The following is a 16,440-nucleotide window of genomic DNA, read 5'->3' as shown; positions in this document are numbered from 1 at the left end:
TTTTTTTATGTTGAGTAGTATGAGGTTTTTTTTTTTTATATTTTGGATATTAACCTAGTATCAGATGTACTGTTTGCAAAGATCTCCCATTCAATAGGTTGCCTTTCATTTTGTTGATAGTTTCCTTTGCTGAGAAAAAGCTTTAGCTTGATGTGGTCACATTTGTTCATTTTTGACTTTGTTTCCCTTGCCTGATGAGACATACCCATAAAAATATTGGTAAGACTCAACTCAAAGAACATACTGCCTATGTTTCTTCTAGGAGTTTTATGGTTTCAGGTCTTACATTTAAGTCTTTAACTCGAGTTTATTTTTGTATGTGATATGAGAAAGTAGTCCAGTTTGATTCTCTTGCATCTGTTTACCATTTATTGAAGACGTTGTCTTTACCCATCATATGTTCTTGCCTTCCTTCCAGATTAACTGACCACATATGTGTGGATTTATTTCCGGCTCTTGATTCTTGATTCCATTAATGTTTGTTTTCTTGCCAGCATCATACTGTCTTGATTACAGCAGCTTTGTAGTATAGTTTGAAATTAGGGAGCATAATATATCCAGTTGTGTTCATTTTTATCACAATTATTTTGGCTATTCAAGGTCTTTTGTGTTTCTGTAAAATTTTAGAATTATTTGTCTTAGTTCTGTGAAAAATGCCATTGGTGCTTTGATAGGGATTACAATGAATCTTATTTTAGCAGCATTAATTCTTCCAATACATGAGGATGGCATATCTTTTCATTTGTTTGTGTGGTCTTCAATTTCTTTCATTAACGTCATAGTTTAATAAGTCTTTTTCACCTCTTGTAAAAGATTGATTAAATTTAATCCTGGGTATTTTATTCTTTTTGATACAATTGCAAATGGGTCATTTACAAATTATCCATTACAAAAATGGGGTTTTCTTTCTGATAGTGTATACAAGTCAACAGATTTCTATATATTAATCTTCTGTCCTACAAGGTGCTGAATTCATTTATTAGTTTTAGTAGTTTTTCGGTGGTGTCTTTGCCATTTTCTGTATTTATGTATATAGTATCATATAATTGGCAAACAGTGACAGTTTTACTTCTTCCTTTCCAGTTTGGATTCCTTTTATTGCTTTTCCTTATCTGATTGCTGTAGCTGTGTGTGTGTGGGTGTGTGTGTGCACACTCAGTCGCATCCGACTCACTGCAACTCCATGGACTGTAGCCTGCCAGGGTCTTCTGTCCATGGGATGTTCCAGGCAAGAATACTGGAGCAGGTTGCCATTCCCTACTCCAGGTGATCTTCCTGCCCTGGGATCATATTCACCTCTCTTGCACGTCCTGCATTGGCAGGCGGATTCTTTACCACTAGCGCCACCTGGTGGCAGAAGCCCCGATTGCCATAGCTAGGACTCCCAATTCTATGTTGAATAAAAGTGGCAAGAGTGGACACCTTGTCCTTTTCCTGATCTTTGAGGAAAGGCTTTCGGCTTTTCACTGTTGACTATGATACTGCTGTAGGCTTGTCATATATATTAAAAAGCAGAGACATTACTTTGCCAACAAAGGTCCGTCTAGTCAAGGCTATGGTTTTTCCAGTAGTCATGTATGGATGTGAAAGTTGGACTGTGAAGAAAGCTGAGCGCCGAAGAATTGATACTTTTGAACTGTGGTGTTGGAGAAGACTCTTGAGAGTCCCTTGGACTGCAAGGAGATCCAACCAGTCCATTCTAAAGGAGATCAGTCCTGGGTGTTCTTTGGAAGGACTGATGCTGAAGCTGAAACTCCAGTACTTTGGCCACCTCATGCAAAGAGTTGACTCATTGGAAAAGACTCTGATGCTGGGAGGGATTGGGGGCCCAAGGAGAAGGGAACGACAGAGGATGAGATGGCTGGATGGCATCACTGACTCGATGGACATGAGTCTGAGTGAACTCCGGGAGTTGGTGATGGACAGGGAGGCCTGGCATGCTGCGATTCATGGGGTCGCAAAGAGTCTGACACGACTGAGAGACTGAACTGAACTGAACTGAACTGAACTGAACTGAACTGTCATATATGGCTTTTCTTATCTTGAGGTATGTTCCCTCTACACCCACATAGTTGAGAGGTTTTTTTTTTTTTTAATCACAAATAGATGTTGAATTTCTTATTAATATCTGCTTTGAGGTTCTACTTGGAAACTCTTTCCTTATCACAAGTCTATACAAATATTTACCTATACACAGTATATAAGAATTTAACATACCAATTCATTCAATCATTTATTCACTTGTGCAACAAGCATCTATTGAACACATACACACTAGGCATTGTTCTAAATGCTGGAAATAAAGCAACAAATAAGACCAAGTTTCTTGCTATCATGAGTTATATTCCAAAAGGAATATGATCATACAGGATATAATTTAATGTGGTTTAAAGTTAATGGGGGGAGGAATGTATTATTCAGTATACAATGCTGCTATAACTAGTCAACCAGCGAGAAAAAAATAGATTATTTCATACCTAGGATCAAGTATATTACAAATGGATTAAAAATCTTTATGTTTAAATATTTAAAATAAAGCACAAAAATACTGGAAAAAATGTAACTGAATATTATATAAAGGAACATCATATGCATTCTTGAACATGACAACTTTAGAGTAAGATCTAAAGGCAACTTTGGAAAGACCTCTTTTTTTTTAATGGAATAGAACAAGGTAATTTTTGAACAATAATCTTTATTAGTGTATTTTCAAAGATACATATAATCCTGAGCTAGTGCATTTATACATTTATCATTTACTCCTTGAAATTTATGTGCATTTTGCCCCAAACTCTCTGATGAGTACATTTTATACTAATCAGGAACATAAATAATTAAAAATATTATTCTTATCTCTGGAATAGCCAATTGATTTATTCAGATCACCTCATCTAATTCTATTCAGTACTACTTCAAAAGGTTTAGACTATTACCTTTCAGCTAAGTAATTTCTTTTTAAAACTACAAAGATGGGCAGTGCAAGAGGTGATTCTTTAAATCCTAGTGAATTCCTAGAAAACTACATTGCTTTCTGTCTTTGATCTGTATTTGGAATAAATTTGGTAATCATTTGACCAGCTATCTTTGAGAAGGATGATAAAACTAACTACATCTAATCTTAACATTTTAGCCCATGTAAAATGTCACAGGCTTCCTTCACATTTCAGTATTCCATGTGTGTGTGCTCAGTTGTGTCTGACTGTTTGCGACTCCATGGACTATAGCCCTCCAGGCTTCTCTGTCTATGGAATTTTCCAGGCAAGAATACTGGAGTGGGTTGCCATTTCCTCCTCCAGGGAATCTTCTCAACCCAGGCATCGAACCCAAGTCTCTTGCATCTCCTGCACTGGCAAGCAGATTCTTTACCATTGTGCCATCTGGGAAGCCCCACGTATTCCATAAATTAAGGACATGGCAACCCACTCCAGTATTCCTGCCTGAAGAACTTCACGGACAGAGGAGCCTGGCAGGCTACAGTCCATGGACGTGCAAAGAATCAGACATGACTGAGCGACTAAAACACACACACACCCCAATAAGAAAAATTAACCATGATCTAATGAAAAGGAGGACAATCTGATACAGATACATTTTAGTAAACTGTTAAATATTATGAAACATGTTATGTGAAACACTTTCTTCAAGTTCCATAAAGGAATACATAGAGCTGGTTAATATTAAATTTCATAAATCTAGGCCAGAACTTTTATAATTAGAACATTTTCAAACAATGACAAAAATGAAAGACAAAAGTCCTGTGATCTTTGAGAACAAACATTTATCCAACATATCTCCAACAGTGGACAAATAAATATTTTTATTCTCATATTTTAAATTACTACCAAAATATTATTTATTTCTACAAACAACATAAAACAAGCATACAGTATCTAGAAATGGTCTTTATCTGACAAGAATGTCAAGTCTTTGAAGGTACACTAAACATATTTTTTTTTCCTGAACAATGTCACTATGATCTTAGGTTAAAGTTACTATAAGCAGTTCAAGCAAAATGCATATTGCTTAGATTTAAAGCAAGCAATTGTGATAGCTTAATTAAAAAGTGAGTATAAATGTGAAGCTATTACAGCAATATTTATAAACACTCCTTGAGAATACTCACAGACCAGCAAGTAATAGAATAATTGATTTAAAAATAATGAAAGTGTGGTGTTAGGTATAAAGATGGGAACAAATCAAAAATACCTTTAAGACATGTAAAAGAACATGAAGACCAAGCTTTATTATTTGGAGCTTGAAAACTTAGCAGCAAAAGAAACTATTTGCCTATAATGTAGTACAATAAACATTTGTTCATATAAGGCTCCCAGTCTTAAAACTTCATACATAAATGAAAATGAAATCCATTAGGTAAATGATTTAAGATGTCCAGAGTAGCTTATCAAGAACTGTTAGATACCCTCAACCGCATCATAAGGTCATAAATAAGCTTATGCAAAACTGTGTTCTGGATAACTCACTCTTATGGCTCCCCAATAACAAGCTCGGATAAGGCAGACCAAACCTAAGAGATAAGCAATTGCCCAAGAAACATAGGTTGCATGAAATCGTCTTGCAAAATCTTGGGTGCCAACCTAAAATAAAAAGCAATATAAAAATAAAAGGTTAGAAACTGAGAATTTGTGTTGGCTTTTTTGGTGATTTTTATGAAACATATTCCCGAGATGACAAAATATGAGTTGCTGCATTTGCTGACTGACACGGATAGAGCAAAATTTCATAAAATGACATAGCAGGTTATGTTAACTATACATTTTATCAAATCAACAAAAATCCCATTAAACCATTTATAAAGGAATTTAATCTATATCCCTGATGCCATCCCCATATTGATAATAAATCTTTGTCTGACTTGAATAAAAAGAAGAATTTTTTAGACCATTGTAGCTGAATGAGTATTGCTTCAGCTCTGGCCATGGCAAAACTGGGGCTGGCACTAAATAAAAACAAATGGGCTTTTTGTTAAATGCGTGATAAAAGTTCCCAATATCAAGAACTTTCAGAGGGATCCCAAGACATGATTTCACCTGGATGGGCAAACTCCGCTGAGAACAAGCCCATGGATTGCCTTCAGATTGCTCAAAATTTTTTAGAAGCTTCTAGCCTGGTATGTCAGGGAGGCAGGTTCTTTAGGGATCAATGAAAGTTGTTCCAAACCTCACCATTTACTACTGATCAAGTTAAGAGGAAAGAATTCTAACAAGGAATAGAGTAATACTCACAGTTAATCCAATCCCAATGAAAATACATATCATTCCAATGGTAATATATACACAGCAGCGCCTTCGAGGAAGTGCACTACCCACTGAAGAACTGTAAATTTCATGAGAACAAAAAAGAATATTAAGTATGAACATGAAGGTTCTCTATATCATCATTGTGAGTACTAATTCATGACTTTAGTAACATATATATGCTTCCATTTATTTCTTCAACTTGAGAGACAAGAACGTGCATAATAAGAATGATATTTGGGGGGACTTTCCTGGTGGTCCGGTGGTTTAGAATTCACCTTTCAATGCAGGGGACGTGGGTTCAATCCCTGGTCAGGGAATTAAGAACCCACATACCGCAGGGCAATTAAGCCCTCGAGCCAGAACTAGAGCAGTCTCCAAACTGCAACAAGAGAAGCCTGCTCCCTGCAGCTAGAGAAAGCCCATGCACCACAACAAAGAGCTTGCAGGCCACAACGAAGACCCAGTGCAACCAAAATAAAAATAAAAAAGAATGATGTTTTTAATGAGCTATCTAAATCATAATTAGTGAGTTTGTGTTGTAGTGACTCGTTGTAGTTTTAAACAAGATTCAAGTCTTGGTCATTGACAATATCCATAAAAACCCACAATAGTCAACGATTATTTTCCAAGATAAAATTTTATTACCAAAAAACTCTATTTCAGAATGGAAAATAGGTTCTATCTTAAAAATAGCATTTTGTTCTCTTACATTTATAACTGTTGGCATATGTTTAGTGTAGAAAATAAGAATAAAGAATAAAAAGGAAAATTACCTATAGTTCCACTACCATGAATACCACTGAACATTTTGCCTATTTTTCTGCAGCCATCTTTTCTAACTTACCAATTTAGCATAAGCATTTTCTTACATCATTAGGTATTCTCAAAGTAGAATTCTGAAAGATGAATATAACATAACTTAATGAATTCCCTACTATTGGACACTTAGCATTTTCCTTCTTGTAAATAACGCCAGCCAAGCTTCCTTGGTGGCTTAGCTGGTAAAGAATCCACCTGTAACGTGGGAGACCTGGGTTCGATCCCTGGGTTGGGAAGATCCCCTGGAGACGGGAACAGCTACCCACTCCAGTATTCTGGCTGGAGAATTTCATGGACTGTATAGTTGAAGTGGTCACAAAGAGTCGGACATGACTGAGTTACTTTCACAAGCAACATCTAAAATCACTCTGCTTTTTAAAAAGTGGAAGTAGAGGTGATTTACAATGTTTGTTTTTTTTAAATTTCTGCTGTCCAACAAAGTGACTCAATTTTACATATATATATGTCGTGAAGTCACTCAGTCGTGTCCGACTCTTTGTGACCCCATGGATTGTAGCCCACCAGGCTCTTCCATCCATGGAATTTTCTAGGCAAGAGTACTGGAGTGGGTTGCCATTTCCTTCTCCCGGGGATCTTCCCAACACAGGGATCGAACCCGGGTCTCCTGCATTGCGGGCAGACGCTTTACCATCTAAGCCACCATATAGATATGTATATATATATATATATATATATATATATATATATATATATATATATATATATATTCTTTACTTTCTTTTCCATTATGGTTTATCACAGGATATTGAATATAGTTCCCTGTGCTACATAGTTGGGCCTTGTTGTTTATCCATCCTATATATATTAGTTTGCATATGCTGACCCCAAACTCCCAATCTATTTCTCCCCTAACCCACCACTATGGCAACCAACTTACACTCCCAGTAACAGTGTAGGAGGGCTCCCTTTTCTCCACTCCTCTCCAGTATTTGTTATTTGCAGAATTTTTAACAATTTCCATTCTGAGTGGTGTGAGATGGGACCTCACTGCAGTTTTGCTTGCATTTCCCTAATAATTAGCCATGCTGAACATCTTATAATGTGCTTTTTGGCACATTTCTATGTCTTTGGAAAATGCCTATTTAGGTCTTTTGCCCATTTTTCAATTGGGTTGTTTGTTTTGTTGCTATTGAGTTATTTGCATATTTTGAAAATTTAGCTCTTGTCAGTCACATCATGTGCAAGTTATTTTCTCCCAGCCACTAGTTTTTCTTTTCATTTTCTTAATGGTTCTTTTGCTGTACAAAAGCTCGTAAGTTTCATTAGGCCCATTTGTTTATTTTTGCTCTTATTTCTATTGCCTTGGGGGATTGACCTAAGAAAATATTGGTACAATTTATACTGGAGGATGTTTTGCCTATGTTCTCTTCTAGGAGTTTTATGGTGTCATGTCTAATGTTTAAGTCTTTAAGTCATTTTGAGGTTATTTTTGCATATGGTATGACAGTGTTTCTAATTTCATTAGAGATGTAGCTGTTCAACTTTCCCAACACCCCTTGCTGGAGAGACTGTTTTATCCCTATTGTATATTTTTGCTTCCTTTGTTGAAGATGAATTGACCATAGGTGTGTGGATTTGTTTGGGGGCTCTCTATTCTGTTTCATTGATCCATATATGTTTTTGTGTCAATATCATGCTGTTTTGATTACTGTAATTTTGTAGTGTAGTCTGAAGTCTGGGAGCATTATGCCTTCAGCTTTGCTCTTTTTCTTCAGGATTGTTTTGGCAATTCTGGGTCCTTTATGATTCCATATGAATGTAAGAATTATTTGTTTAATTCTGTGAAAAAGGTCATGAGTAATTTGATAGGGATCTCTTTAAATCTGTATATTGCTTTGGGTAGTATGGCCATTTTAATAATACTAATTTTTTGCATTGTTAGAATTAGGATTACAAAATTAAAGAGATTAAACTTTTAAAAATCTTAAATACACATGCAAGAAGCCTATGGGAAATTCATAATATATATCTCTCAATTGAAATTCTAAATTCAATGGTTTTCAGTTCTCTCTACTTCTAATCAAAAAAAAAAAATTCAGAATAGTAAAAGTATAGCAAAGGTCAAAAAGCCAAACTAGTACTTTCTCTTTTCCTAAACAAACATACATTAACCCATATCATATATCACATATTGTGTTACTGGATGGTATTGTTGTTGTTCAGTTGCCCTGTTGTGTCTGACTCTTTGGGACCCCATGGACTGCAACACACCAGGCTTCTCTGTCCCTCACCATCTCCCGAAGTTTGCCCAAGTTCATGTCCATTGCATCAGTGATGCCATCCAGCTATCTCACCTTCTGATGCCCTCTTCTCCTGCCTTCAATCTGTCCCAACATCAGGGACTTTTCCAATGAGTTGACTGTTTGTATCAGGTGACTGAAATACTGGAGTTTCAGCTTCAGCATCAGTCCTTCCAATGAATATTCAGGGTTGATTTCTTTTAAAATTGACTTGTTTGATCTCCTTGCTGTCCAAGGGACTCTCAAGAGTCTTCTCCAGCACCACAGTTGGAACGCATCAATTCTTTGGCTCTCTGCCTTCTTTATGGTCCAGTTCTCACAACCACACAAGGCCACTGGGAAGACTATAGCCTTGATTATACAGACCTTTGTCAGCAGAGTAATGTCTCTGCTTTTCAGCACACTGTCTAGGTTTGTCATAGCCTTCCTGCCAAGAAGCAATTGTCTTCTGATTTCATGACTACAGTCACCATCTGCAGTGATTTTAGAGCCCAATAGGAGGAAATCTGTTATTATTTCCACCTTTCCCCCTTCTATTTGCCATGAAGTAATGCAGCTGGATGCCATGATCTTCATTTTTTTAATATCTAGTTTTAATCTGGCTCTTTCACTCTCCTCCTTCACCCTCTTCAAGAGGCTCTTTAGTTCCTCTTTGCTTTCTGCCATTAGAGTGGTATCATCCTCATATCTGAGGTTGGTGATGTTCCTCCCACCTATCTTGATTCCAGCTTGTAACTCATCCAGCTTGGCATTTCTCATTTTGTCCTCAGGGAACAGGTTAAACAGGGTGACAGCAGACAGCCATATATATATATATATATATATATATATACATATACATATACATATACATATATACATATAATTATCTGATTTGTCTGTGTACAGCCAGTGTCAACATTATACCTACCACGTAGTAAATTACTCATAGAATGTCTACTGAATAAATGAAATATAGAAATACATCACTTACTAGGCATAATTTAGGAGTGTGCTATTCCAAAAAGGTTACTTTTGCACAACAGAAAAGTAGCTTCCTTTAAGTCCCAAATCTTTTTTAAAATTGGTGAATATTGTTGCAAATATGTATCATAAAAATTCCTGAATACTTGAACCAAAACAGCAACATCTGGATGATCTGGGAGTGGGGGGTGGTTATCATTAATTGCAGTAGTATACAGCCTATCACCTGGAGTTAACAGGGAATCTGTGACTCACTCTCTGTATGTTATATTTAACTTTGACCACTTTTAGTAACCATGTGTGCATTTGGTGATTTCTCCTGTGTTATATATCACAGCTGGCCATCATTTCTCATTTACCTAAGTATCTGCCTCTGGTGGTCTAATCTACAATGGAAGTGAAAGTGAAAGTGGCTCAGTTGTCTCTGACTCTTTGTGACCCCCTGGGCTATACAGTCCATAGAATTCTCCCAGCCAGAATACTGGAGTGGGTAGACTTTCCCTTCTCTAGGGGATCTTCCCAACCCAGGGATCGAACCCGGATCTCCCGCATTGCAGGCAGATTCTTTACCAGCTGAGCCACAAGGGAAGCCCAATCTACCATGGATTAGAAGGCAACTGAATTTACTAGAATAAGTCAAAAGTTTCTAAGTGAATACTGTAGCAGCTTTTCTATGAGGCAAAGGAACACACTTTTGTGTTTAAAGTGTGTTTAGAAACACACTTTAGTTTTCTAATGCTTAGAAAGCCCACGCTCATTTTTCATCACTCAACATAAACAGTCTCTACCTCTGGAAAATCTTTACAGGAAAGAAATAATTTACCGCTACTTTACAACCCAAATGCCATCTTATCACAAGGAAAGGCAATGACCAAAAACACCTATTGCATGGATAATAAAATCTCCTATACATTTAATACAAATGTGGTATCTGTATGTAACACATAATATTGTTTTGCAAGTGTTAAAACTTTTTACACATACATGTGTTAAACTGTTTGCTTCTGTGACTTATTTTTTTCCCCCTTGATACTCTACATGACTTTCCCATATTCACATGCAGAAATTTACTTCATTCATTTTCACAACTATCTTCCATTATACACACACACACACACACACACACACATACATGGAGCTTGCTCATTCTTGCTGATGGACAGTCAGGGACTTAAAAAAATTTTTTTTTTTTTGCTATTATAACAAGACTGTTTCAAATACACTCTCAATGTTTCCTTAGGTAAATATGCAGGAAAGTGAAAGTGGCTCAGTTTATCAAACATATACCTAGGAATAGAATTGCTGGGTTGTAATGTAGACATATCTTTACTTTTCACAAATGCCAAATTTATATCTCCACTGACACTATATGAGGACTTCCATTGTGCTACCTATATCCTCATTAACACTTCAGCACTTGATATGTTCTCAGGTTTGAGAATTTCATGAGTGTGAATGGTATTTCATTGCGGATTTGTTATGTATTAATTTCATGAGTGTGAATGGTATTTCATTGTGAATTTATTATGTATTAATGTATAACTAATTTGTAGTGATGTTGGACATCTTCTCATATGCAGGTTGACTACTGATTTTTTCTATTAATTGCTTGTTCATACCTATTGTCTCTTTGTCTTGGGCTGTATTTAGATAATTCATAGATGATATTTATACAGTCTGCATACTATTCCATGCAGCTATATATACCACACATATCTTTTTTTTAAAGGATTTTTTAATATGGACTATTTCTGAAGTTTTTATTGAATCTGTTACAATAGTGCTCTGTTTTGCGTTTTGTTTTTTTGGCCATGAAGCATGTGAGGTCTTAGCTCCCTGACCTGTGATTGAACCCACAGCCCCTGCACTGGAAGGTGAAGTCTTAGCCACTGGACTGCCAGGGAAGTCCCTATACATATCTTCTTATAGTCTGTTTTTACAAATTCATCTTTAATAACATATTTTGATATGAGTATTTACCAGTGATACCAATGTAATACAAAGTACTTCTAATATAGTCAAAACTACCAATCTTTTCCTTTAATGTTTGTACTTTTTTAGGAAATTCTTTTCTACTTCTGTCATAAAAATATTTTTCTACCTTTTCTTCTAAAAGTATTACAATTTTGCTTTTTGCATCGCCAGCTACAAATTGGCACTTGCCAGCTACCTTTGCAGGGATTAAATCATGAGCTGCTGCAGCTTACTGACCTTCAACACTCCCTGAAAGGAGTTCAGGGTGGAGTTCAGGAATGAGACACTTTGTTCTCTGAGAAAATCTGGCAGACCAGGTCTTCAGATAGATCTTTTCAGGAGAAGATTTTATGAGCCCAATTCTTGCAGCTCCTCATTTCTAGAAAAGCACTAATGTCAACTCCTCTTATGTCTACTAGGGGTAGTAAGAGTCACTAGTAGCAACTAATGACTTCATAAGACCAGTAGCAATCTTCTGCAAAAATTGGTGCTTGATTGCATGTACTCCCCCTTCACCAAAATCACACATATACTGACCTTCCTCCCTACTTCTCTGGAGCAGTATCTATCCCTGATAAAACTTAACTCCCAACTCTCACACTGTGCCTTTTTTTTTCAGTTGGCAGCATTTATGTTGATTGTCAAGAGCATAGTTCTTATAATTATTCATTTTTATTCTACATATATCAAAGTTAGATTACTTGTTGCACACAAGTTTGGAATTTATATTTCCGATGAAGCGACCATAATGATAATAATACCCTAAAGCATATGATACAATTAAGGTATATGCTAAAATACTATAACAGAGAAATCTAGAAAACAGTAGCTTTATTTCTCTTGCACATAAGAATTCAAAGGTAAATGTACACCCAAGGGCTAGTAAACAGTTCTGTTCCATGACTGCCACTCACTCAACATGGTAACAAACGTCCTGCTGCAGGTGCCTTCTCCAAGCAACTGGAAGAAGGGAGTAAAAAGCAGGACAAGCAGGTTTTGTCTTTAAATAGAGTTCCAGGAAGATGTAGTCATCACTTTTGTTCATATGCCATGGTTCTCAACACAAACACATGGTCACAACCATCTGCAAGAGAGGTTAGGAAGCGGAGTCTCTAGCTGAGCAGCCATTAAGACTGACAGTTCCACTGTAAGGAAGAAAAGAACAGCAGTCTCTGCTATTTGACCTAGTATTACTATTGCTCTTTTACTGTTGGTTAGTGTTTGCCTGGTATAGCTTTCCTTTTGGTTAGTGTTTCACAGTTTCACTTTTTACTTTTATTCCATGTTCTCATATTTTATGTTTCATCTTCAAATTGCATATAGATGTACTTAAATCTAGTCTGATAATTTCTCACAAGTTTAATAAGTTTATATATATTCTGACAACTAATATACATTGATTATTTCTTCTTATTTTGGTTTTCTACTCTCTGTTTTCTTTGCCCTCCATCCCCTTTTCTAGATTTCTTTTGGATTGACTCTGATGCTCTTTGGAGAAAGCAATGGCACCCCATTCCAGTACTCTTGCCTGGAAAATGCCATGGACAGAGGAGCCTGGTGGGCTACAGTCCATGGGTTTGCAAAGAGCTGGACACCACAGAGCGACTTCACTTTCACTTCACTTTCATGCGTTGGAGAAGGGAATGGCACCCCACTCCAGTGTTCTTGCCTGGAGAATCCCAGGGACAGGAGAGCCTGGTGGGCTGTTATCTATGGGGTTGCACAGAGTCGGACATGACTGAAGCGACTTAGCAGCAGCAGCAGCAGCTGACGCTCTTATTTCATTTGCTACCTACTATTTTGAATTTTAATGATGTATCAGTTTACTCCAGTTCAGTCGCTCAGTCATGTCGGACTCTTTGTGACCCCATGAATCACAGCACGACAAGCCTCCCTGTCCATCACCAACTCCCGGAGTTTACTCAAACTCATGTCCATCTACTCAGTGATGCCATCCAGCCATCTCATCCTCTGTCGTCCCCTTCTCCTCCTGCCCCCAATCCCTCCCAGCATCAAGGTCTTCTCAAATGAGTCAGCTCTTTGCATGAGGTGGCCAACATACTGGAGTTTCAGCTTTAGCATCAGTCCTTCCAATGAACACCCAGGACTGATCTCCTTTAGGATGAACTGGTTGAACCTCCTTGCAGTCCAAGGAACTCTGGCAAGAGTCTTTTCCAACACCACAGTTCAAAAGCATCAATTCTTTGGTGCTCAGCTTTCTTCACAGTCCAACTCTCACATCCATACATAACCACTGGAAAAACCATAGCCTTGACTAGACAGACCTTTGTTGGCAAAGTAATATCTCTGCTTTTGAATATGCTATCTAGGTTGGTCATAACTTTTCTTCCAAAGAGTGAGTGTCTTTTAATTTCATGGCTGCAGTCACCATCTGCAGTGATTTTGGAGCCCCCCCAAAATAAAGTCTGACACTGTTTCCACTGTTTCCGCATCTATTTGCCATGAAGCGATGGGACCAGATGCCATGATCTTCGTTTTCTGAATGTTGAGCTTTAAGCCAACTTTTTCACTCTCCTCTTTCACTTTCATCAAGAGGGTTTTTAGTTCCTCTTCACTTTCTGCCATAAGGGTGGTGTCATCTGCATATCTGAGGTTATTGAGATTTCTCCCGGCAATCTTGATTCCAACTTGTGCTTCTTCAGCCCAGCGTTTCTCATGATGTACTCTGCATAGAAGTTAAATAAGCAGGGTGACAATATACAGCGTGATGTACTCCTTTTCCTATTTGGAACCAGTCTGTTGTTCCATGTCCAGTTAACTGTTGATTCCTGACCTGCATACAGGTTTCTCAAGAGGCAGGTCAGGTGGTCTGGTATTCCCATCTCTTTCAGAATTTTCCACAGTTTATTGTGATCCACACAGTCAAAGGCTTTGGCATAGGCAATAAAGCAGAAATGGATGTTTTTGGGGAACTCTCTTGCTTTTCGATGATCTAGCAGATGTTGGCAATTTGATCTCTGGTTCCTCTGCCTTTTCTAAAACCAGCTTGAACATCTGGAAGTTGACGGTTCACATATTGCTGAAGCCTGGCTTGGAGAATTTTGAGCATTACTTTACTAGCGTCTGAGATGAGTGCAATTGTGTGGTAATTTGAACATTCTTTGGCATTTCTTTTCTTTGGGATTGGAATGGAAACTGACTTTTTCCAGTCCTGTGGCCACTGCTGAGTTTTCCAAATTTGCTGGCATAATGATGTATATTTCTATTTGATTAGCAGTGGAACTTAAATTTTAATATGCACACCATTTGAAAACTAAAATCATTTGAAAAATCTATCTTTCCAGCAAATGCAAGGATCTTAGAAAGCTTTAACTCCAAATACTCCATTCCCATGTTATGTGTTTTTGTTCTTCAATATGTCAGTTCAATTCTATTTTTGTTTCTCCAAATTTGTTAGCATTAACAGTATTTCTGTTATTGTTTTCTTATACTTTTATTATTTATCTATTTTTATTTAAGAAATAATTTAAATTTATTGAATTAATAAATTAAATCTATTAAATAAAATATTAAATTAATAAATTAAATTTATTAAATAAAAATGAAGATTTGTATTACTTATATATTTTGGCTGTGCTGGGTGTTTGTTGCTGGGTGGGTTTTTTCTCCAGTTGTGGCAAGCAGGGGCCACTCTCCAGCTGCAGGGTGCTGGCTTCTCACTGGGGGGGCCTGGCCTGTTAAGAGAGCAGGGCTCCAGGCCATGTGGGCTTCAGTCCTTACAGTGCATGGGCTTAGTTGCTCCACAGCAGGTGGGATTCTCCCCGACCAGGGATCGAACCCACGTCTCCTGCAACTGACAGGTGGATTCTCTCCCACTGAGCCACCAGGGAAGCCCCTGTTATCGTTTTTGTAATTTATTCATTTTGGCTGCCCTAGGTCTCCGCTGCTGCGCACAGGCTGTCTCTAGTCGCAGTGAGCCGGATGTACGCTCTGGCTGCGCTGTGCAAACTTCTCACGGCCTGGCTTCCCCTGCGCTGGAGGACAGTCTCTCGGGCGTGTGGGCTTCAGCATAAGCCGGGAGTGCGCTCAATAGCTGGGCTCACGGCCTCCAGAGCACAGGCTCAGTACCGTTAGCGCTGGGACTTATTTGCCTAAACGTCAACCCACTCCAGTATCCTTGCCTGGAAAATCCCATGGACAGAGGAGCCTGGCAGGCTACAGACCATAGGGTCGCAAAGAGTCGACACGACTAAGCGACTTCACTCACTCACTCACGTGGGATCTTCGTTCCCAGATCAGGGATCAAACCTTTATCCTCTCCACTGGCAGGTGGATTCTTAACCCCTGGACCTCCCGGGAAGTCCCATTGTTATTGTGTTTGCTATTTTACAGTCAGTGCTTCTGACGAATGTTTAGCATTTCTTGGCGCATACTTTCTTTACTCTTGCAGTGCAGAAATGTCTTCAAGGATATTTTCCCTGAGTTCACCTCTCATCAGTCTCTTTAGTGAGGGTATCAGGATGGCAACCACTCTGTTTTGGTTTTTACTGCTGGTGGGATCTGCCTGCAATGTGGGAGACCCAGGTTTGATCCCTGGGTTGGGAAGATAGTTCTGACTGGTTAGTTAGTTCTGCATTTGCCAATATCTTTTTTAAAACTTCATTAGCCTGTGATGGTTTAGATAGGTCTACAACAGTTTGACAGTTGATTTCTCTTAGAACTTTGAAGTATTTTTAAACTTTTTGGCTTCCCTTGTTGCTATTGAGAGGCTTGCTGCCAGAACTGCTATCTTTTTCACACTAAAAATCTGCCTTTTCTGTCTCTGCTTTTAATACCCTCTATTTATCTTAGTTGTCTGAAATTTCACTATAACTCATTTATTTATTCTGCTTGGGGTTCATTGTGCTTTTTGAATCTATGGGATCATATCTATCATATCTCTGAAAATCCTTAGGGATTATCTCTTCAAAATACCTCTATCCCATTCTCTACTTTTTCCTCCTAAATTACAAATATATCAGATGTTCTTACATATATTCCTTTTAATTTTATTTTTATATTTCTCTCTGATGGATTCTAGGTAATTTACTTAATTCTGTCTTCCAATCCACAGCTTCACCTGTCAAATTAATCTGATCTGCTGTTTAGCTTGTTCTACTGTATTTTCACTTCTGTAACTTTTAATTTCTACAAGTTTCGTTGTG

The 16,440-nt window shown here is 37.8% G+C and overlaps 1 protein-coding gene across 1 annotated transcript in view; it reads right to left on the bottom strand.

Annotated features, from left to right (window-relative positions):
• Positions 1 to 3,758: 3,758 nt before the first annotated feature.
• Positions 3,759 to 16,440, bottom strand: part of PIP4P2 (phosphatidylinositol-4,5-bisphosphate 4-phosphatase 2) — a 72,411-nt gene continuing 59,729 nt past the window's right edge. Inside the window, exons 6-7 of the mRNA XM_069600660.1 lie at positions 5,244 to 5,334; positions 3,759 to 4,595 (exon numbers count right to left, since the gene is read on the bottom strand). Of these exons, the coding sequence (XP_069456761.1) occupies positions 4,452 to 4,595; positions 5,244 to 5,334 (235 nt within the window). The 3' untranslated portion in view covers positions 3,759 to 4,451. The remainder of the gene's footprint in view (positions 4,596 to 5,243; positions 5,335 to 16,440) is intronic.

Source organism: Ovis canadensis, chromosome 9 (assembly GCF_042477335.2).
Source record: "Ovis canadensis isolate MfBH-ARS-UI-01 breed Bighorn chromosome 9, ARS-UI_OviCan_v2, whole genome shotgun sequence".
NCBI classification, from domain to species: Eukaryota; Metazoa; Chordata; class Mammalia; order Artiodactyla; family Bovidae; genus Ovis; species Ovis canadensis.
This window is presented reverse-complemented; position numbering and strand designations above follow the sequence as displayed.